General features: G+C 28.2%; 3 protein-coding genes and 1 non-coding gene across 6 annotated transcripts; 3 read left to right on the top strand and 1 right to left on the bottom strand.

The window, feature by feature from the left end:
* Positions 1 to 1099: 1099 nt before the first annotated feature.
* Positions 1100 to 1171, top strand: TRNAP-AGG (transfer RNA proline (anticodon AGG)). The gene has a single exon. It is a non-coding gene; the product is annotated as a tRNA-Pro (tRNA).
* Positions 1172 to 1336: 165 nt separating this feature from the next.
* On the bottom strand, positions 1337 to 3654 carry LOC101249148 (uncharacterized). The gene is made up of 4 exons (XM_004251351.5): positions 3271 to 3654; positions 3105 to 3189; positions 2084 to 2555; positions 1337 to 1783 (listed from the first exon to the last, which is right to left on the bottom strand). The coding sequence occupies exons 1-4, from the start codon at positions 3308 to 3310 to the stop codon at positions 1514 to 1516; spliced, it is 867 nt and encodes a 288-aa protein (XP_004251399.2). The 5' UTR covers positions 3311 to 3654; the 3' UTR covers positions 1337 to 1513.
* A 5716-nt stretch (positions 3655 to 9370) lies between these two features.
* Positions 9371 to 16468, top strand: LOC101253157 (MLO-like protein 6). The gene is made up of 15 exons (XM_069291628.1): positions 9371 to 9763; positions 10095 to 10152; positions 10649 to 10890; positions 11541 to 11657; positions 11809 to 11869; positions 12013 to 12101; positions 12230 to 12304; positions 12698 to 12792; positions 12944 to 12993; positions 13400 to 13440; positions 13984 to 14157; positions 14290 to 14325; positions 14945 to 15012; positions 15110 to 15170; positions 15862 to 16468. The coding sequence occupies exons 1-15, from the start codon at positions 9641 to 9643 to the stop codon at positions 16255 to 16257; spliced, it is 1686 nt and encodes a 561-aa protein (XP_069147729.1). The 5' UTR covers positions 9371 to 9640; the 3' UTR covers positions 16258 to 16468.
* Positions 16469 to 18672: 2204 nt separating this feature from the next.
* Positions 18673 to 22652, top strand: LOC101253454 (syntaxin-71-like). 3 transcript variants are annotated; one of them, XR_002026075.3, is made up of 10 exons: positions 18673 to 19140; positions 19220 to 19345; positions 19981 to 20140; positions 20219 to 20304; positions 20396 to 20464; positions 20559 to 20603; positions 20689 to 20751; positions 20874 to 20950; positions 21794 to 21859; positions 22475 to 22652. XR_002026075.3 is itself a non-coding variant. In XM_004251069.5 (9 exons), exons 1-9 carry the CDS (start codon positions 18988 to 18990, stop codon positions 21804 to 21806), a joined length of 792 nt encoding a protein of 263 aa, XP_004251117.1. In that variant the 5' UTR covers positions 18673 to 18987; the 3' UTR covers positions 21807 to 22287. The 3 variants fall into 3 exon arrangements, 1 of the variants encoding a protein (XP_004251117.1); XR_002026076.3 differs by having other exon boundaries at positions 22522 to 22652; XM_004251069.5 differs by lacking the exon at positions 22475 to 22652 and having other exon boundaries at positions 21794 to 22287.
* The last annotated feature ends 1652 nt before the right edge of the window (positions 22653 to 24304 follow it).

A 24304-nucleotide genomic window follows, 5' to 3' on the forward strand; every position in this document is an offset into this window, starting at 1 on the left:
TACTGATAAATGAAATTAAGAAAATAAATTTTAATACGAGCGTCACCTCAAAGAAATGAGACAAGCAAAAGAGAAAATCTAGATAAGTCGGACTCCAGTGTAGATACTTCATATAGGATGAGTAACCAGAAAAATATTTAAAATTATTGTTGTGTGTAACGTGTGCCTTTCTTGATGTTCTTTTTTTTTTTTTGGGGGTTCGATTTGAGGTATCAATATTGAGACTTGATTAAATTCAAATATGCGTTGAAAAATCTCATATAAGAAGTAAAACACACCCTATAATTATGGTGACTTTGTACCTAATAGAGCTCGAATTAGAAATTAATATTCATATTAAGACTTGACTAAATTCAAATTTACGTTAAAATCTGTCATATTATAAGTAAAATATCCCCTAATAATAGCGATTTTGTACCTAACAAAAACTCGAATTCATAAAATTTTGATTAGTTGGTCCCTTTCTCTTGATGTTTCACTTCAGAGTTTATTGCAAATTTATTTTTTCAATAAGTTGGACTTGCCATGGCCATTCACATACTGCTGGAGACATAAATGTATCCTCAGAACCTAGGGGGGTGGGTGGGGTGGGGGGGATCCATGCATGTATGGGGCGGGTCCACTGTTATAATTATGAGTTCAGTAAAATTTAATATTTTAAAAAATTATTACTATTTTAATAAATATTAAATTTGAATCCATAACTTTTTGTTATTTATAATGAATTCAGTACTAAAAATCTAAAAGTTCGAATATATCATATCAAAATTTGGTCTATGTCTACATTGTTATGAATTCGAGTGTACCTACCTTATACTTGAACTAAATTCGAATCTACCATCGAAAAAAGCGTTAGTGAATACTATAATCACTAGTATAACTATTATAAAATCCCGAATCAACCTCTAAGTCGTGCTAGCCATAAAAACTTTGAAGAGGAAAAAATATTTAATTAGAAATATCACATGTATATATATGTATTGTAATTGCAGCTGGCCCAAATTTTGCCAAATGAATTGGTCTCAACTTAGGCCCAAGAAACTTTTAATTCTCATTTTGACTTTAATTATAGGGCTTTTTTAGTTAAAAGTTACAAAAAGGGCATTTGGTCTAGTGGTATGATTCTCGCTTAGGGTGCGAGAGGTCCCGAGTTCAATTCTCAGAATGCCCCTAACTTTTTTTTCCCATTCTCCGAAGGCTCGGGTACTTTTTACCCCGTTTACGTTATAACATGAAAGTTTTCTTTTGAATGTCCAGACATATACAAAAACAAAAGTAATTGTTATAGAAGATAATTGTTACATAGAGAAAGTTTTCTTTTGAATGTCCAGACATATACAAAAACAAAAGTAATTGTTATAGAAGATAATTGTTACATAGAGGTCTGATCGTGCATCTACGAGAACAAACCAAATCCAAAACAAAACCAAAACATATTACTACTAGCCTACAAGTTACATTCATATATATATAATATGTAAAAGTCAAATACTATAACTTTAGTACATAATATTCAACACAATAGTGAAAATGGAACTTCATTTCCTTCTTGAATAATACTATATTCTTCATCAACTTCCAAATTCAACCACTTTAATTCTTCTTCTTCTTTTTCTTTTTCAATCTCCTTATTCTTGCTACTATTTCCAATTTTGTCCTTAGAATTGCTCTCATCCTTCAACAAACCATAGCTAAAACAAACCTCTTTCCACTCTTTGCCCTCGGATAAATGCTTGTGTCTTCGTAGATACCTTTTCAATTCCAACAAAATGTTTCGAAAGGGCTAAGAGAAATACACAATAAAATCAAATTAGTCTTATTGTATATGCTCGAAAAAAATTCATATTCTTGCTATTATTATTATCACTATAACAACCACATATTCAGTAAAATTCTAAGTGCAGTCTGGTGAAGATAATGTGTATGCAACCTTAGCCCTACCTCGTAAAGATCTAAAAGTTATTTACATGTTTCCAATAAATATCGACACAAACAAAACATGAATGAGGAGTATATACAGTTACGATAACTGAAGCAAAGGAAACAACAGAAATACTTAAAAAGAGAGGGGGGAAAATAGAACCTCAGCTTTGGTATCAAAAGCCAGTTGAAAAAAAGCAGCAGAAACAGAGTGTTTTTCGACATTTTCAGCTAATTTGATCTGAGAAAGCCAATAACTCGACGTTTCCAATCTGTCAAATCTGCATTTGCTGCATTTCTCAGCACTGTGAAATGGAGTTGTGCTTCCCGAGAGTCGAGGCTTCGCCAAAACAGGCGATTTCACCGGTGTTTTAGGCTCTGCAGCAGAAGCAGCAACAGCAACATCTCTGTTTTCTCGAAAACAAACACTTTTCTTTCTTGTTTTTGCTCTGTTTTCTTCTTTCTTGGCGCTTTTCGTTACTGAATTTACTGCAGAATCAGTTAAAGATTGAGTCTTTTTTGGTGATTTGAGTTGTCTTTGAGAAACACCAGATGATGATTTTGCTAATGGCTTTTCAACAACTGTTTTTGTTGGAACATTCGTGCTTCGAATTGTGCCAAAAACTCTGTTTTGCCTGAAACAAAAACATATCAGTGGCGTAATCAGAAATTTCAAAAAAAAAAAAACAGTTCAAAATTAGTACCTTAGTATAATGCAACGACAATAACATAGCCAGTATAATCCTTACATATGTTTGTTTCTGATAAACTCTCGACTCAAAGAAATATATCTATGCATAAGTACGCTATATAGTTTTCTAACGAAGGGGGTTCGTCGTTCATCCACGAACCCTTCATCCTACGTGGCGCCGCTACTGACTAATCTATGCACAAGAAAAGGTATGAAGAATTGGAAGAATCTTACGAAAAGTTGGAACATTTGTATTTCAAATTATACCAAAAACAAACATATAAAACAGAGTCAGAATTTTAAGTATATGAATTTTTTGATCGTCTGAATACATTATTTGTCCATGTTTAATAATTTTTAAATAGAAAGACAAGGTTTGAACTAAAACTACTAAATTTATCAAACTCGTAACTTTGGCTCCGCCCCTCGAACATATACTAACTATACACAAAAAAAAAAAGGTCTAAAATGTTTGATTTTCTTTTTTGTTTACCTGGGAATGGATGGTTCTTTGGATTGGATTTTTGGTGCTTTTGAGATGTTTTTATTGAATCTTGATTTCACAGATTGATATTTACCTGTAATTTTTGTGTTAATATCAAAAAAAAAAATTATAATACATAACATAATAATTTAAATATGCGTAAACATAATTTTACCTGGAAATGGTGTAGGATGAAGATCCATATCCATAGACATAATAATAATTTTGAGAAAAAAATTGAGTTTGAATTAAACTTATAGAATTATATTTATTGTTAATTGTTAATATTAATATATTTGGAATTTGGAATTATAACTTCTTTTTTTTGAAGTTCAAAAAATGATCAAAAGCGGGAACAGGTTTTTTAATTTAAAATCAAGAGTTAGGCGCGGTTATATCATACGCCCCTTTATTAGTTTATTTTTTTTGTTTATAAAGCTAAAGGGGCAAATTGGGAACTTTTTAAAATATTCTTTTTAATTTTTACTCGATGTTTTGATATTCACATTAGACTCTGACTCTATTCGGATTCTCGAATACAGGATCCGTCTTTTTGGGATGGTACTCATTTTTTTTTTTTGGCTTTATTGCTGATTTGAACTCAGTTAGTTGAAATATAAATAATTATGATTTGCCTTTTCAAATGAGATGTTTTTTAATTTTTGTTTTTAAATGGGTTGACTTTTAATTTTTACCCTTAGACCGGGTAATAAAATTTTTAAAGTACGAGACATAACTTATAAAATACTATTAGCAAAAATATAAATTTGTGCTCCACATTTTAAGATAACATAAATCACAAAAAATTCTATCATTTGAATTAATTACAAAAAAAAAAAACATGTTTTCCTTCTCTCTCTCTTTACATTAAGATCCATCATTCCACATTTTATATAAAACACATAAATTCTGATAATTTGGGCGCTAATTACATTCTATCCCGAACGTTTTCAAAATTACAATAATGTCAAACTTTTCAAAAATTGTGAATAAATTGTTCCTTCATACGATACATAACTATAAACCAAATTCATATTGAATTAGGTTTGAAATAATTTAGTTTATGTATCAACAATAAAATTTGTACCATACACATTTTACACAAACAAAGATGTAATGTGTATGACAGAAGTGAAGTGATATATCCAAATGTTTAGATAGAAAAAGAAAAAAATTCTTAATTAATTCAAATGATATAAATTTTTAAAGATCATGTTATCTTAAGTCTTATAGTTACGTAATTTTCGTAAGGTCGTGTAAAGGCCCGTAAAAATAGGAATAAAAGTGTAAATGACCCGTAAGTTGGGCCGTTGCCCAAGAGGGTTGTTTTGGGCTATTATTGGGTCAAAAGAGGACTTCTTTAGGAAAATAGCCACTTTTTGAACCGCTAATTGAACTTTATAATATTTCAAAAGTCAAATCTATTTAAAGTTTTATTTTTTTAAAAGAGGAAATAAAATCTCGACCAAAATTTCCCTTGTAAAATCGAAATTCCAAAATTAAATTAAAAATATACCATAAGCGAAATAACCATTTAACATTATTTGAATGACTTTTACATAAATAAAAAGGAAAAATTGTATATAATAGCAAACTAATAACCTAAATTAAATGGAATAGCTAGGGTTTGATTTAATTGTGCTCCATAGAAAACATTAGCTAAAATTTGCCAGCATCTCTCTCCCAAAAATCTCGCTCGCCACTCTCCATTCTCGCTCGCCTCTCTCGCTTTATACACAAAAGTGTATAATTTTGTTTCTGTTTTGTATAAAGCGAGAGAAAATTGTATATACACTAGCAAAAATGTATATCTTCGTGTTATACACTTAATTATACAATTTACAAACATTTTACTTCAAATATTGCAGAGAAAAAGACCAACGAATTATACAATTGCGAATTATACAATTGCAGTGAAATACAATTTTCTCTAGCTTTATACAACAGAAGTGTATATATTGTGTTACTGTTTTTGTATAAAGTGAGAAAAACATATATCTTCTTGCTATACACTTATAATTATGCAATATACATACATTTTAATTTGATTCAACTGTATGCAAAACAAATTATACAATTGCAGCGAAATAGGCCAGCGAATTATACAATTTAGGCCAGCGAATTATACAATTGTATATGTATAGCAAATTATACAGTTTTATGTTTGCTATAGAGCGCAATTATGCAAAGTTTACTATAGCATACAAATATAAATTTTTTATTTGCTATATTTGAAAGTTATCCTTATTTTAAAAATAATCACTAATATTATTTAACTTATGACACATTTCAAAACTTAAATTTTGAGCAGCTTTCGATTATTCTACTTGCTTCAGTTGCTTTTAAATTATGACACTTATTTCGAAACTTATATCATATGATATGATGAGAAGATAAATAACACAATTGACTAAGCATGCATTGATGACTTGCAATTTGCATGCAAAATTGTTTATATAAAAAGAAGTAAAACAATCAACTTGAAGAGAAGTTTCCTAACAATTTGTGATGTATATAGTGCTTATTTCAAAAGAGTGACTAAAAATAGCAAAGATGACAAGCACTTAAAACTTGACCAATGAACAAATTGATGAGATGCCACTTTGAAGAATTTATATTTTAAATAAATTGTGTTCTCATTTGCTTGGAATCTAACAAAGAAAGTTTCTTTTTCTATGTGAACTTAATTTTCCTATAAAGAAAAAAAAAGAGTTGATGAACTTATCATACAAGAGAAATACCGTGTCAGTCTCAAAATACTTATCGTTTTTTATTAAAATTTATTAGAAAAAGGCTCAAATATGTCATTGAACTTTCAGAAAAGGCTCATTTATGTTATTAGTTAAAAGTTTGGCTCATTTATGTCATTACCGTTAAAGAAAAGGCTCATTCATGCCATTATTTTTTAACGATGGTTTTGGAAAACCATTTTTGACACATGACCAATTATAATTCGATCACGTCATCAATTTTTTTAATAGAAAAATAAAAAAACAATTTTTATTCAGAATTTTGAATTTTTTATTAAAAATATCGATGACGTAGCCAATCATAATTCGGCAAGTCATCAATTTATTTAATAAAAAAATTAATTCAATTTTTTTTCAGAATTAATTTTTTTTTAAAAAAAAATTGATGACGTGATCGAATTATAATTGGCCACGTATCAAAAATGGTTTTGTAAAATCATCGTTAAAAATTGTTAAAGAATGACAAAAGTCTCACATCGGTGATTAATGAGATGAGTGGACTCTTTATAAGGCTTGGGCAATCCTCCATCCTTTGAGCTAGCTTTTGGGGTGTGAGTTAGGCCTAAGACCTAATTTTATATGGTATCAGAGCAGGGTCCGTCTCACCCGATGTTGGGGTCCCCAAAATTAAAATTGCCCACGCACCAGATGGGTGTTAAAGAATGACAAAAGTCCCACATCGGTGATTAATGAGATGGGTGGACTCTTTATAAGGCTTGGGCAATCCTTCATCCTTTGAGCTAGCTTTTGGGGTGTGAGTTAGGCCTAAGACCTAATTTCACAAAAATAATGGCATAAATAAGTTTTTTTTTAATGGTAATGACATAAACGAGCAAAACTTTTAGCTGATGACATAAATAAACCTTTTCTGAAAGCTGAATGATATATTTGAGCTTTTCAAAAAATTATTTATCTTAAAAAGATAATAATAAAAGTTCACTTTTCTCCATTTTATATTTAGTAATAGTTGTTCTTGGACACAGTAAATCTCTCAATTATGTCACGTAAATAGAGTAAATATTAAATGAAGAAAGATTATATTTTATGAAGCAGCCAAAATACTACTGATAAAGTAGTAAAATACTAATTCAAGTCATAAATCTCAATTTACTCTTTCAACATCATTGGACTTAAACCACAATAGGTCCAATTTACACAATTAATTGTAAAACTCATTAATTAGGATTCAAATTACAATCCATAATTACACAATTCAATTTGAAGTTTAATAAACATACACGAATATATGTTCTAGCCAAAACTATAGTATTCAGAATCCGCAGGTAGAATTTCAGCTCCGTTAATCTTATCTCAAGTCAACATTTATACCGAATAACTCTATCGTTAAGAATTTAATGATTCGAAGCAAATTTCTTAATAATAAAAAAGAAATTATAGTCTTATGTCAACTTATGTTGAAAGTCATCGTTTTGCATTTTTCATTCACTTAATTATAAAATCTTTATTCTGCTTTGTTTGACTGTTTATCACTTAATATGTTCATTTGACCAGAAAATATAATGTCCAAAAAAAAAAAAAGATACATATAATTAAGAAATTCTAAAAACTATTAATAATACATATAATTAAGAAATTCTAAAAACTATTTTTCTTGGCAAATAAATGAACATATTTTAATCAGAAGGAAAGTACATAATTAGTACTTGATAATTGAGATTTGAGAATCGTTCAACTTCACATATCGTTTGAAAGTGTCTAAGAGATTAGTTTAATTCTTTTTATTATGATTAACTAATAATTATCTATCCTAATGTCCACATCTTATTAGTTAAAAACAAGAGTTGTTGTACATACGCTACACGAAAATTGTGATCTACATAGGAATTTTCGTGAATATTAGTATGAAAATTTACAGGAAAATAAATTTCTTCCGAATTTTTATACTAATTCCCGAGAAAATTCTTTACAGTTTTCTTGTAGTGATATTCGTACGAGTCGTTTGATTTGTGAAGGATAAGATGAATATTTTTAAATTAAGCTTATATTTTATTTAGTTAAATATATAACGAATTTTCAGAATAAATTTATATTTCAAATTTAATATTATTTTATCCTTATTATAAATAAAATGAATTATTTTTTTTAATTATAATTTCGAAATCAACGGAAAAATTTGTCATCAAATGAAGACGTCATACTACCTTAAATAAAGTCACACAAGGACACCTATTTTTTTTTAAAAAAATATATTTTAAATATTTTATATTAATTTATTTAATCAACGGGTTAATTAATGCATTCTAAATTATCCTGTCAAATTCCATCCAATTTCTTGCATTAGTTATCTGTCCATTTTAAATACTCACAAAAATTGAAATAAACGTTTTTATACAATTAACGATATAACTCTAATTAGCTAAGAATAAATGACTTGTTATAATAATAATAATAATAATAATAATAATAATAATAATAATAATAATAATAATAATAAATAAAAAAATAAAAAAAATAAAAATTATATGGTTGTACACCTCCATACGTAGTCAACTCCAAAAAATGAAATTAAAAAAAATCAAACATTATTTTAATACACATAATAAACCGGTAATTATTCCATAATAAGTCAACATTCCAATTATTTTCAATGAAATACTCTCTATTTCTGATACTAATTTTGTTACGCCTTAAAATCTTGATAGAACAGACTAATATTTTTATATTCGATATTTTAATTTGACCAAAATAAATTAATTGACATGACTTAAAAGAAAATGTAAACCAATATTTTCTTAACAATTAATAAGGTGACAGATGGTTGGTTGATTATAACATTTAGAATTATTTTTCATTTTTTCTAGTTTAAGTAAAATAGAAAATCGTCACGATAGTCAAAAGAAATATGTATGATACATACATCATATCATCACTATCTAAATATATGAATAATATAATACCAACAAAAAAGTAAAATTAATATTTTTTAATCAATAAAGTACACAAATATTTAGGCATATAAATTATATAATATGAAAAATAGTAGTTTGATCAAGTCAAACTAAGTATTTCCTCTAACATATTGGTTTAAGTCAATGAGTCATATCCTCCTTTCATCACTCACCATATCATGGGTTGGATCGTGGTGGAATTGTTTCGAAACTTTTTAGATTAAATTTTTGATTTAAATCTTTTAAAAAATTATAAAAATTCTATTAAAGCGTTGTTTTAAATAAGTCTTATAATATGTAAGTTTTTGGACTTGCACAGATTTAAATATTATAGATATCATAGTGTAAAGACTAATAAAAAAAATTCTATTTAAAGCATTGATCCTTAGAAATGGATTTTGTTAGACACGATAAACCTTATAATATATAAAAATATGAATTTAATTTAATCAGATTTTCGAATACTCAATGAAAAACGATTAGAAAAAAGTCATTCCTCCTTTCAATTCTTTCTTACGCGTCTATAAAGTCAAAGTCATCCATTTTCCCCTAATTGTATAATTTTATTCTTTTTTCTTTTAGTTATCTTATTGTCCCCAATTCTATAATTGGAGTTGTATATAAATCATTACATATTTTCACTTTGTGTACTATCCTAACTACTCTAGCTACTACACTCTACATATCTCCTTCTCATTAATTTCAATTTACGCTACGTAGACTCACTATAAAAGATAATATAGTACGTACTTGATTTCTATCGATAAAATTCTTTATATATTAATAACAAAATCAAGATTTCTAGTAAATCAAGAGTGAAAAAGTCTCATTTACTCTGATCATCACCTGATCGACCATTTGAACTAATTAAGGTTGAGACAGGGAGATGGCGGGAGGAGGAGGAGGAAGATCGTTGGAGCAAACGCCGACGTGGGCGGTTGCCCTAGTTTGTTTTGCATTGGTTGCCATTTCCATTGTAATAGAGCTCATCATCCATCTTATTGGCAAGGTAGGCCACTAACCATGCAATATTTTGATAGAGTTTAAGTTATATATATATATACGTATTATTATTATTATGTATTATTCAAAAGATATCTACTAAGTCTGATCATTGAATTATGAGATTTATAATTTTATAATTAATATATTTTACTTGTTCCAACAAGTGAACATGTCTGTTTATATAAAAAATTCTTACACTAAAAAGGTAAAAAGTATTTATATAATTGGGTCATAAATTCATGAATATTTATAGTGTACGATATAACATAGATATATTTCAATAAATTCACAAATATAATTTTATCATTAATATTCTTTTGCCCTTGCATGTATAGTGGTTGAAGTCTAAACATAAAAGAGCATTATATGAAGCACTTGAGAAGATAAAAGCAGGTACACTTTAAATTCGTATTATTCGGATCTTTCAAATATATTGTTGTTGTTGTTCTGTTATTATCTGATTCTTCATAATTATATAACTTTTGAAGGATTGATCTGATCAATATACACCAAATGATATTTTTATAATACACTTTAAATTCATATTATCCGGACCTTTCAAATATATTGTCGTTGTTATTCTGTTATTATTTGATTCTTCATAATTATATAACTTTTGAAGGATTGATCTGATCAATATACACTAAATGATATTTTTGTAATACATTTTAAATTCATATTGTTCGAATCTTTCAAATATATTGTCATTTTTGTTCTGTTATTATCTGATTCTTCATAATTTACATAACTTTTGAAGGATTGGTCTGATCAACATACACTGCAACGATATTTTTGTAGAATTTGAACAACATACATATACTCGTTAATTTTCTAACGAACATATTTTTATTTATTTTCACTAATATTTTATTTTTAATTTTTTTTATAGAGTTAATGTTGTTGGGATTTATATCCTTACTATTAACAGTAGGGCAAGATCCAATTTCAAATATTTGTGTATCTGAAAAAATTGCAAGTACGTGGCATCCATGTAGTAAACAAAAAGAAGCTGAAATGAACAAATATATTTCCGGTGACTTAGAGGGTCATCGCCGGCGACTTTTCACGGCTGACGATGGCGGAGTCCGGCGAGTTTTGGCGGCTGCCGGAACTGACAAATGTGCAGACAAGGCATGTTATTCGTATTTATTATTTTTTTCTTAATAAAAATGATAGTTAATATTAAACGAAGAAAATGTTATATATACTCTAGAATAATAAAATATATTTATATATTTTATAAGTAAATAACATACTATACTGTAAATTAAAAAAATACTTATAAGCTAATTTGATCGACTTAAAATTAGCCAAAACGCACGTTAACTTTATAAGTCAATGCCAATGCTTATAAATCAAAATATGTCAAAAGTCATAACTTAGTTATTACTTATATATTACTCCTAATTAATTTAAGCCTATAGTATTAAGTATTTTAAGTTTGACTATTTTTATTTTATTACTTTATCCTTATTTATTTGAAATATTTTTAGCTAAACAAAAATCTTAACTTTCTCTTCTTTTGTATATATGTTTTTTGTTTTTTCTAAAATAAATAATAAAAAAATAAAATTACCAGTTTAACATAATGATAAATTGATACTTTTAAATTTATCAAGATTTTTTCTTAACAAACATGCCAATTGTTCATATTTATTTATAAAATTAATTTCAACGCTTGGATATATTTTTTTATATTTAAATTTATCAACTATTTACGATCATCTAATCAAAACGAGGCGTGAATTAATTTTTTTTTTTTTTGGATTTGTAATTTGCAGGGAAAAGTAGCATTTGTGTCTGCTGATGGTATTCATCAATTACATATTTTCATTTTTGTGCTGGCTATTTTTCATGTATTTTATTGTGTTACCACATTGGCATTGGGAAGAGCTAAGGTATTTTAATCAAACAATATATAAATAAATATTTATTTACTTATTTTTCCTTTTTTTTAAAAAAAAAATAGAAAATACTATAGAAGTATTCAAAATAGGTCAAGTTATTTTTTAATTTATTATTAATTTGGTTGTATTTTATTAATTTCAGATGAGTCGTTGGAAGATATGGGAAAAGGAAACAAGAACAGCTGAGTACCAATTTTCTCATGGTAAAAATCATCCTAAAAATAAATTTTCGATCGAAAATTATCTCGTTAAATATAGAGCATGTTATCAATGTCTAAAATTTTTATTTTTTTAGTAGTGTAAGAAATTAAGAGTCATTATATTAACGTGTTTAATAATTTAACAGATCCAGAGAGATTTCGATTTGCTAGAGATACATCATTTGGAAGAAGACATTTGAGTTTTTGGACTAAAAATTCAGTTCTTCTATGGATTGTAAGTATCCTTGATCTCAAATTTATTATAAAAATAAATTTTGAGTTAAAAAAGTCTATTATAATTGAAAATAATATATTATGTTATATTTTTACATTTAACTATTTTATTTGTAATTTAATTTGCAGGTTTGTTTCTTCAGGCAATTTGTAAGATCTGTTCCAAAAGTTGATTATTTGACCCTACGACATGGTTTTATCACGGTAAACACATAATAAATAATTAATATAAATGATATAACTAATTAATCTTGAAAATTTAATGATAATTCAGTTCATTAAATAAATATATGAAAATGGAAAATGACAATTTATGAGTTTCTTTCAATATATAATTTTTTTAAAAAAAATCATATATTTTTTAAAGCACAGATGAATGATGTACAGACTCAATGAATTCAAAAAAACTGACGCAAGCCATAAATATATAGATATAACTAAAATTTATAAAGGTCTGAATTCATTACCTTTAATCGGAGTATATTTATTTAAAATTATATATATATATATATATATATATATATATATATATATATATTTATATTATTATTATTTATTTTTTAATTTTTTTTTTCTAATTTTCTAAATTTTTTTCAGGCACATTTGGCACCTCAGAGCAACATAAATTTTGATTTTCAAAAATATATTAAGAGGTCATTAGAAGAAGACTTCAAAGTAGTTGTTAGCATAAGGTATTTTTTGACCTTCAAACTTATAATTATTATTTCTAAATTTAAATAATTAAATATACTTTGATCCTTTTTTTTTTTTTGGCAAAAATATTGTGTTTATTCCATATATAGCCAAAATTGATCTTCTTTTTTTGTTGTATTTTTTTTGCAGTCCACCAATTTGGTTCCTTGCTGTATTATTCCTACTCTTCAATACTCATGGTAAATAAATACTGAAATTAACTTTCAATTAATTAAAATATACGTTTTTGATATCATATCAATATTATATTATATTCTAACTATTTATAAAAGTGTGTCACACTCAAATATGAAGTGAAAATAAAGTTTAATTTAGTACACATATATATTCAAATAGTAAAACGATTGATACTTCAAGTAAACATTTTTTTTAAATTTTAATCAAATATTTCGAGTTTAAATTTTAAATATGTAAAATTAATCAATTTTATTACGGAATGCTTTGTCTTTTGATTTGAACTTTCCAATATGAATCTAAATGTCTTTACCTTTTGGTATAAATTTTTTTAATATAAATTTAAATTTAATCAAATTTTAATATAATTATCGAAATTTATTAAGTAATTTCATTGTCATTTGTGGACAGGCTGGTATTCTTATCTGTGGCTACCGTTCATTCCGTTACTTGTAAGTATTTCCAAAATCATTTCGCATTTGACTTTTATTCATTTATTTCTATTTTTCATATTTTATATATATATCCATCTTCCCATAGTCATATACAATAATTTTTAATAATTCTTTATGTACTAAAAAATTATTTATTACATCTCTCTATTTTAATTTATGTTGTATTTTTTATTTTTCGAGAGCTAATAAATAATTAAAGCATGACTGAGAATTTACACATGAATTATAATATTTTTTTAAAAATGAAATTTATACATATGTAAACTATGTAATTAAAGAGTATTATAATTCACAATAATTGACAATTCAAAATATTTAAAAGATATACGGAAAAATTTACAGTCTTGTTTGAATCTCAAAATTTAAAAAATACCACATAAATTAAGATGGAAAGAATATTAATTACACAGTATTATATATTAACTTGAGATTGTTAATCGTATAACAACTCATCATAATTTTTGAATTCCGAATTTTGTCTATGTTTTTTGATGCTTTTAATATTCGTAAAAATTCTGACTTCGTCATCGATCGATACAGGTGATATTATTAGTAGGGACTAAACTACAAGTGATTATAACAAAAATGGGATTAAGAATTCAAGAAAGGGGAGAAGTAGTGAAAGGGGTACCTGTGGTTCAACCTGGAGATGATTTATTTTGGTTTAATCGTCCTCGTCTACTACTTTTTTTAATTAATTTTGTTCTTTTTCAGGTATTTTTTAAATATTTATTTTTAAGAAAAGTCATTTTTTAAAATTTAAATAATTTAATTTTTATTTTTGATCTTGTTAATATATATATATATATATATATATTATTTTTTTTTTTTTGTGATTTATTGCAGAATGCTTTTCAATTGGCTTTCTTTGCTTGGACTTGGGTAAGTCCACCAATTAACTCTACTAGTAATATCAACTTTCGAAAATCGATAAAATAGTTATTGGCGTGGAGTTTCGAATTTCATTTGTGAAAATATTTTGGATTCTATTTGTTATAATAATAACGGTATAATGTATTAAGTATAATTTTATAAGTGAGGTCTGAAGGGTAGTTTGGTCGGTTAGTGGTGGAGCCACCTTATATTCAGGGGTTCATCTGAATTTTTTTTTGGCAGAAAATTATATTATTTATTCATGCTTAAAATCACTTTTAGGTATATATAGTAGATGTCGAATTCTCTTCGGCTATTTCGTGTGTCTATTTCCTTAAATTTTAAATTCTTTTATTGAAAATTTTGACTTAGCCGTTGCAGTCAGTATACTAAGCTTCCGCAATATAGGGTTCTATTATAAAAACAATTATCACGTATCTTTATAAGAGACTGTTTTCACATTCTGTATATTACGGGACAACAATTTATAAACATATAATAGTATTTTGAAATTTCATGATAACAACTATTTGTCAATTATAAGGACCGAAAAGTGATTATTTGCGAATTATATCTCATAATTAATTCTTATTTTGTTTGATTTCTCTTGTAATTTAAAAAAAAACAGTATGAATTTGGGCTGAAATCTTGTTTCCATGACCAAACTGAGGACATCGTAATTAGAATGACAATGGGGTTAGTATTAATTATTTTCTAATTTATAATTAAAATTTTATTAATTTGATCCAATTTACTTACATATAAAAATGGTTTGATTTAATTTTTGGTGCAGGGTTCTTATTCAGATTCTTTGCAGCTATGTTACTCTTCCATTATATGCTCTTGTAACACAGGTAAATTAAGTTATATATATAGTCAACGTAAATTTTTGTTTTTATCTCATAAGATTACATTTGAATATACATCTCGTTTTATTTTTAAGATTATTAATCTCGCATTTTAAGTTTCAAGTCACAAAAACAATAACATAATAATAACGAATATTAACAACTCCTAGATATTACGTGGGCGTTTGGACATAAGAATTTATGTGAATTTTGGAAGAAAGTAGAATGTTTTATTTTCAAGTTAAAAATAATGTTAAGAAATTAAAAATTGAAATTGTGTTTGGACACGAATACAAATTGAAGTTGTTTCTTTAAACGTTCGCGAATGATTTGTAGTGAAAAATTGTGAAAAATGGAGTTTCTTTGGATTTCGAAAAATTAAAACAATTCTACGTTCAAATAATTTTCTTCCGAAAAAAATGAAAACTATCCATGGTTAACAAACGGACACTAAAATTTCTATCCTTCACTAGAATTTTTTTTCCCCACACCTTTATAGGAATGAAAATACTGATAGGATTTTACTTATATATACTGTCAGTACTAACTATCTTACCTTTCATGTTTTCAATTTCATTTATTATGAAAATACTGTAAATATTTAAGTCTTGCGATAGCATAAAAATTCTTTTACGTTGTTAGTTCGTAGAAATTAAACTCATTCTCTCAAAATGTTTGCACATTTTTTTTAAAATAGATGGGATCAACAATGAAACCAACAATCTTCAATGAAAGAGTAGCAATGGCATTGAGAAAATGGCACCATAGTGCCAAAAAACACATCAAAGAGATCAACAAGCAACACTCAAATCCAACAACACCAATGTCAAGTAGGCCACCAACTCCCTCTCACGGCATGTCACCCGTCCATCTCCTACGCGGTATCAGGACGAGTGACATGGACGTGGGTCCACGAAGATCGAGTTATAATAATATAGACCATTGGGATATTGAGGGCTCACCATCTCCAAATCGTCACGACTCTGAAGTTCACGAGCCTAATTTGTCAGAAATTGAGGCTCGTGAACAATACGAGATTAATATTGCTCGTTCAAGGGATTTTTCTTTTGATAAAAGAACGACTAGTGTATAATTAAATGTTAGAATTCATATCATGAGTGGCAAAGTCACTTTCGTCGAAAGGAAGTTTATTGACATCTCTTTATTGGAGAATTATACTTCGTTGATAGTTTAATTTTTCTTCTTCTTTTATGTATGTATATTGTATGTTTAATTTTTCGTTAATTATTTTATGTGTTTACTTCTAGTCATTTCAATGAAAATTTAGATTTCACCGCTCATAATTTTTGTTTTAAAATATTACATAATAAAATTGTTATGAAATATACAAATTGTGTGACGATATAATGAAGGATATAAAGATGATGACTCACCCAAAATTACATAAAATATTTTATGCAACGATAAATACTTTTTCTTTCTTAATTAAAATTTTCAAATTCAATTTCTAAATATGAACGTGTTCCGATGATTTTCCACTATAAAACGACAAACTATGGGAACGACAAGTGACATATATAATGCAGCGCCCATAATACAATAATTTGTGTAACTTTTCTATATCTCAGCTATAAATAGATTTTAGAGACGAATTTAAAATTTTTAATATATATATATTATAATTTTATAATTTATATTTTGTATCTTAATTTCTTTATTTGTATATTTGATATCATTATTAAAACGTGGTTGATCTTTATTTTAAAATTTTATTTTTGAAGATGTATATATATATTCACACTTCAAATATCATATATATGTTATAGAGATAGGATTAAGAATTTTGAGTTTATGAATTCTGATATAGAGAACACAGCTTATTAAGTTTTGAATAATGCCAAGCTCATGAGGCGAAACTCTAATCGTCACTCGCCTAGATATGTAATTTTAAAGATAGAAAAAGCCGAAGATACGGAACAAGTTAAATAGCGTGATACAATCAATATGACACTATCTATTTCATACCAGATTTGTTCACCTTATATGATTTTGAACAATCCTCGACTCAAAAATGGAGAAGCATAAAGTTTTTGTCAGTAGTCCCAAAACCTCTCACCCTTTGCTTTATTATTGCCTCTTGTTTGTATTGTCTTTTCATCCACCAATTTAATTTCTATACGCCACAATTCTCACAAAACAACAAGACATAATTTTATTTGAGAGATGGAGAATTACTTTCAAGGGATAGTAGGAAAATTGGGAAGACAATGCTATGCAGTGTTATGTTTGTGTGTGCTTTTTATTTCACTAGTTATCGTTCGTTATTCAAATCTTTATGATCAAGAATTCAATCGCCACCATCGTCGCGTTCATGAACGCACCGGGAGGCGTGTTCGAGCCTTACATGGTTCTTCTCTTCTTCCACGCAATTCAAATTACTAATTGAATCAGATATGAATATAGGATTTGAATTTAAAAATAATGAATAATGATGTTTTATTGGTTTTGTTTAATTTTTGCAATGTAATGATGAATTTGAATTGATGTAATATTGAATACTATTGTTTTAATTAATTAATTTACAAGATAAAATATTTTGTTTTTCCCAAGATGGATGGATTACATTACCATATTATTATATTGATGCAATTTTATCCTTTCTGAATTATTGCAATTCTATGTCGAGAACTGAGCACCACTATATATGTATATTAAAATTATGATATGTTTTAAATTCAGTATATAAATATATAATAAAGTAATTTTATTAGATATTTTCAGTTCATTTTGCAATAGTGTTTTTGTGAGTTACGTGTGTCCGTTAAAAATTGTTACGTTAATCACATATAATATAATATATATATATTTTAAATTTATAACAATTAAAATATTCATAAGATTTTACGTGTTATCAAGATTAGTGTGTGTATATAATTAAAAGAAATAATACTTTTTTATCAACGGAATGTGTACTTAAAAATTTAAGTCGAAAGTATTTAATAGGTAGACTTCATCATAGGTTTATATCCTCATTAGAAACACCATAAATCAAAGTTAGAATGAAATATATTTGTATAATATACAATTTTTTTAACCTATATATATATACAATTCACTTCTCTCCCACTCTCTGCCCTCTCTCGCTCACCTTTCTCCTCCCTCTCCCAATCTCACTTGTAATTTATACAAATGTGTAATATACAGTTATATACAATTATATACATATACAATTCACCTCTCTCTTCCCTCTCCCGATCTCGCGCGCCTCTTTCCTCTCTTTCCCTGTCTCGCTCGCCTCTCTCTCCCAATCTCTCTTTTCATATATACAAATAAAAATGTATAATATACAATTATCTAACCAATGTATATATACAATTCACATTTTTTCCATTCTTTCCCCCTCTCTCACCTCTATCTCCCAATTTCGCTCACTTCTCTTCTCTATATAACATGTACCTATAAATTGTAATTATTAAACTATAATTATGGAGATTAATTAATTATTTAAACTATAATTGGAAACTATACGTGAAAGTTTCCAAAAAATAAAATAAAATAAAATACCCCCACCCCTTTTTGTGATTAAGCTCCTTTTATGACTGAAAAAACGGATTACTACTAATTAATTACTCCCGCTAAATTCACTCTTCTCTTCCGCAAAAGCCGATATCGCCGGTGAACCTTTGCTTCGCCGGTAAACTAGAGAGAGAAAGAGAAAGTGAAAAAATGGAAGAGTTCGATGTGACAAATAGAGGAAGAAGTATATCTAAGTTTCTCTCTCCTCCCTTTTTCCCGTCCGCCATCATTTTCTACTTCTCCGAAATCCTCCGTCACCGGAAAAATAAGTTAACCGGCACCGAAAATGAGCGTTATCGACATTATCCTCAGAGTCGATACGATATGTAAGAAGTACGAAAAGTACGATGTCGAGAAGCATTCAGCTAATGATTCCCCCGGCGATGCCTTCGCTCGCCTTTATTCGTCCTTCGAATCTCAAATTGACGCTACTTCTGAGGTAATTTCTCGTTCCGATTTCAAAGTTGAATCGAATTTAGAGGTTTTTTTTTTGAGAAATTTGTTGTTCGATTTTGCAGAAAGCAGAGATGGCTGCTATGGAAACTAACAGAGCTAAAGCGGTGGCTATGAAGGCGGAGGTACGACGAACAAAGGCGCGTTTAATGGATGAAATCAAAAAATTGCACAAACTTGCTCAGAAAAAGGTAAAAATTTGTTTAAATTTTGGGTATTTTGGTGTTTTAATGTATGTATGTAATTGGAGAAGTTGTTCTTTTGTGTGTTTTCGAGAATTCTGTATTTTGCTCGTTGTTTTGGTTACCCATCCAACGTCTAGTACCTGTATTTGGACCCATTTAATGAAAGCGCTCTGTACCAGGATTTTTTCTATATCGAGGCTCGAACCTTAGACCTCTAGTTAAGTACGAAGCTCATCACAATTCTTGATAGTGCGTCAAGGCGAGCTTTGAATGTGATTTTGAACCATATGGTTTTCTTTTTATGTTTAGTAATGTCAAAATTAGTTGATAGGTTCTCCTGTTGTAAGTGTTATGTTGAGCAAAATGGTTGCTTCCAACATTCCCGAGTATCATGTTACTCATACTATCCAAAAATGCTCCCATAACCATGTTGGATCCTTCTAAATGCACTACTTTTGAAGAATCCAACATGCGCTTGTTGACGTTTCTTAAGAGTCCAAGCAACAAAGATATTAGGTATAAAGAAAGTTTAACTGCGGAATTTAATTACCCAAGGTGCTAGTTTTGATAACTTGTCTTTTGGTCGAGGTATATAGCTTTTTACATTGGGCAAATGTTAGTGATAACTAGATTACAATCAGGTTAAAGGACTATCCCAAGAGGAACTGGAGACTCGTGGTGATTTGGTACATATGCTATCGGAGAGAATTCAGGCAATACCTGATGGGAGTATAAATGCAGCCAAAACAACAGGAGGTCGCGGGACTTCATCATTCAACAAAAATATAAAATTTGACTCAGGTAATATATAATCAGTTCTCTTTGTTTTCGTTACAATGTAGTTTCTGGATTTCTCACGATGTCAAAAATGCATATTAGAGGGACAGTTCAACGAGGGTTTCTACGAGCAAACTGAAGAGGGCACTCATTTTAGATCTGAGTATGAGATACGGAAAATGAAACAGGCTTGTAACTTTCCAATTCTTGTTCTTTGATTCCTTTTTCTCTGTTAGTTTTACATGGAACCGTCACATAACCGAATGTTGAATTCTGTAGGATGAAGGATTAGATGTTATTTCAGAAGGTCTGGACACACTGAAGAATTTGGCTCGCGATATGAACGAGGTTTCCCTCATCACCCGATTTGCGTCCTAAACATGATTCTGTTCTCAGGAATAAAACTGTTTCTTGATCATTATTTTGTTCCACTTTGTTTCAGGAATTGGATAGGCAAGTTCCTTTGATGGACGAAATTGATACAAAGGTTAGAATGATTTCTTAAATCTCCATTTATTGGACTACTGTAACAAACAACGTTCGTAATTCACCTTACTTCGGTTCTCTTACAGGTGGATAAGGCAACCACTGATATCGAAAACAATAATGTCAGACTCAGGGATAACATCAACAAGGTATCCTAAAGTTTTATTAGAATTCCTGCTCTCTTGTCCGGTTCACAAAGCAGATCTCTTTTACTTTGTTTTGATTCAATTTTCTTATGAGGTCTATTAACTGTTGCATTTTTTTTCTCCAGATAAGGTCCAGCAAAAACATCTTTATCGATATAATACTTATCTGTATCCTTCTGGGAATTATGGCCTATCTTTACAAGTGAGTATCTATCTCGAGAGATTACTTAACATTGTTTCTTCTTATTCAGCTTTGTGATTCTTCCTTGATGATAATTATGTTTAGAAGTTAAGAAAAGACGCAACATCATTACTATTCGCATAATAGTCTGACAAACGTATGGGAATCTGAATTTCATTACTTACATTATAGAAAGATCGAAAAAGTATTGGGGAGAGGTCATTAGACAGGACATAGTGCAATTTTAACTTACCGATGACATGACCTTAGATAAAAGGGTGTGGAGGACACAGATTAGGATAGAAGGTCAGTAGGTAGCAGTGTGTTGTCTTGTTGTTCATTCATATTAGTAGTTGTAGTATTGCTTCTGTAGTTTCTTGTTCTTCAATTTCTGATACTATCTGTTGATTACTAGTACCTCGAATTTATTGATTGTTTTGTTTTAGTTTCTGTTCTGTTAATATCTGGACTGCTTTAAACTATTCTTTTCATTGAGCTAAGGATCTATCGGAAACAACTTCTTTACCTGTGAGGTAGGGGTAAGGTTTGTGTACAATCTATCCGTCTTTTCACTCGGCACAATCTTTGGTTGATGTCAAGTAGTTTCTTTAGTTGATGATTGCCTAGAAGAAAAATGAGGAAACCAGAGATTCTGTTTTGACTCTGTGTTCAAACTGGCTAAGCCATTAGAATTTAAATTGATTACTGTTTAAAAATATACCAACTAGGCCTGCGTATCTATGAACTTGAACAAATTAAGTAACAGTTCATCAACTTTTGTGCTATGTGTGGTGTAAAAGTAAAGTAACCATGCAATAGATCTTGTATCTAGCACTTCTAAACAATTTTTCTTTATTGGTGCAGCGTTCTAAAGTAAAGTACCGGGACCTCGAGCTTCATTTGATCCTGACTGATCTCCCACGGACAGATGTAAGATTCATCTACTCCCCGCGCTTAATTCTATACTGTACTAGCCTTGGGAGATCCTAGAAATCACAGTTAAGATTGTATATTTTGGCTACTTCACCTTTTTATTGTCTTCTTAATATAAGAGTTTATTTACAGAAGCCTGTGTAGAAATGAATCAATTTTATCTACCAGCCAGTCTTTTTTACCATAAATTTTAGAGCAAGAAAAAATATTGAACAGAAACAGATGGAGTGTGGAGTCACAATTTTAGCTACAGATTGGGGAACCTAGCTAGTGGTTTTGGTTCCAATTCTTTATTTGTGGGAAAATAATTATTTGATATGTATAAATAATTTATTGAACCAGTAAGCAAAAAGGATTATGGTTCAGAATGCATAAATTAAAAATTCTGGATCCGCTTCTACATATAAGAAATTTGTATTTGTTTTCGTTTGTTCCTTATTACTAATATATATGCATACGGTTATCGCACTATTAATAGTAGATAGTGACGTGTTGTCTTGCTTTTTGAGGGCTAAGGTTTTTTTGGTGTTTGTCGTTGTATTAGCTATAGTATTGTAGTTCTTTGCTTTTGATGTAACTGCATATCATCCTTTGTTGTTTATTGTGTTTCAGTTATCACACTGTTTTGTTGATCTTGTTCCTTTCTTGGATTACCCCAGTTGAGCCGAAGTTTCTTTTGGAAAACAACCTCTCTATCTCCATGATATAATAATAAAATTTGCACATGCTCTATGTATGAACTCTCATCGGAAAATAAAATATTATAAAAGTGTCAAGTTCAGATCTCAAATATAGTATTGTCGCACTTTTAAAGTTGACCTTTTTCGATTTAAATTTGTATTAATCGAACTTCAATACGAGTAACCTTCGGGAAACACAGAGTACCAACATGTTCATTTTTTATGTTCATCAAATTATGAGAGGGGACTCTTTGATATATTAATTGGCGAAGGAATTAATGTCAATTAGTCTCATTCTCCTCATTTTATTACCTCAGATTAATTATTTAATAAAGACAAAATATATCTAAGACATAAATAAATATAAAACAGTCAAAAATATCGCTTAAAAGATGTATATAAGAAAAAAATGAGTGAGTGTAAATTCCTATTAGCACCATATTTGTTTTTGCTTTTTGCAAGAGAATTAATTAGGATTAATTATACAAAAAGCTATTTAAAAAAGAGCAATGAGATTAGTTGAAGTTGTTGGGTATATGTCTCCATCATTTTATTCAAGAAAAACAATATATAGAGAATTAAATAAAAATTATCTATTTTTCAAATACTAAATTCCAAGAGCTTAATTCCAAAAAAGTGGTTGAGTAAAATATGCTCCCTTTTTTCTTTTCAAAGTATATTTAATAGAGACGCCTAAAGCGCATACATTATCCGTCTTTTAAAAATCGTCTAACTGAATATATTAGATAAAATATATCTAAATGATATCAATATTAAATTTTAATATGTTGTCCGACTACTTAACTTCAAATGCCATTTATATAAAGTTGATTTTGAAGCAAATAGACAAAAAAAAAAAAATTAAAAGAATGCTCCCCAAAGGTTGGCTATATGTGCACTAGGGCCTTTTTAGTCGAATCATTCATAACACGAGAGTTCAACTAATCAGAATTTACTTTTAAAAAATAAAATTTATATGTTTAAAATTATATAAAATAAACTAATAATTACAATAACTAACAAATTAAAATGTATTTAAAAATTATAATAAAAATATTAGTTTACTATAAAAAAAATTGAAATGAAAGTAATTATAATAAAAATATTAGTTTACCTAAAAAAAATGAAATGAAAGGGTATATTAGGATTATAAGAAATGAAAGGCAAATTCCTATTAGTTCGATATCACCTTCACAATCTATTCAACCAATCTCTCTTTGTAGAAAATTTAGATAAGATGTGTTTGAGAGAGACCCTAGCAAAAATTAGTAGATTTTTTTAAAATATAAATTTATATTTTGCGTGGAAAGTAATTTTTTTTAATGATAAGTTGATAAATATTTTTTTATTTATAATTAAAGATCTTAAATTAATCACAATCAATAGATGTGGCAAAGGGGATACAATTGCTTTTCCGTTAATGAGAGTTTTAAATTTCGAATTCTAAATATGAAAAAGTGTTCGACCTTCGAATAGACCTATTTCAAAAAATATATCAATTACTCGAGTCCAATGAAGTATGAACCATTGAATAGAAAAAAGAAGAGAGATCCCAAATTAGTCGAGTTCTAACACTAAACAAGGCTTTTCCCATTATGAATCAATAAAAAATTTATGTTATATAACGTGAATTTTTTTATCTATTTTTTACTGAACCAACTCATTGAAAAAAGCTTGATGTAAAATGAAAATGAATTCTCGACAAAATATGAAAAGTTCCCTATTTTTCTGTAAACACTACTATAAATTTTTTCACCAATAT

The sequence above is a fragment of the Solanum lycopersicum genome, chromosome 11 (genome assembly GCF_036512215.1).
Source record: "Solanum lycopersicum chromosome 11, SLM_r2.1".
NCBI classification, from domain to species: domain Eukaryota; kingdom Viridiplantae; phylum Streptophyta; class Magnoliopsida; order Solanales; family Solanaceae; genus Solanum; species Solanum lycopersicum.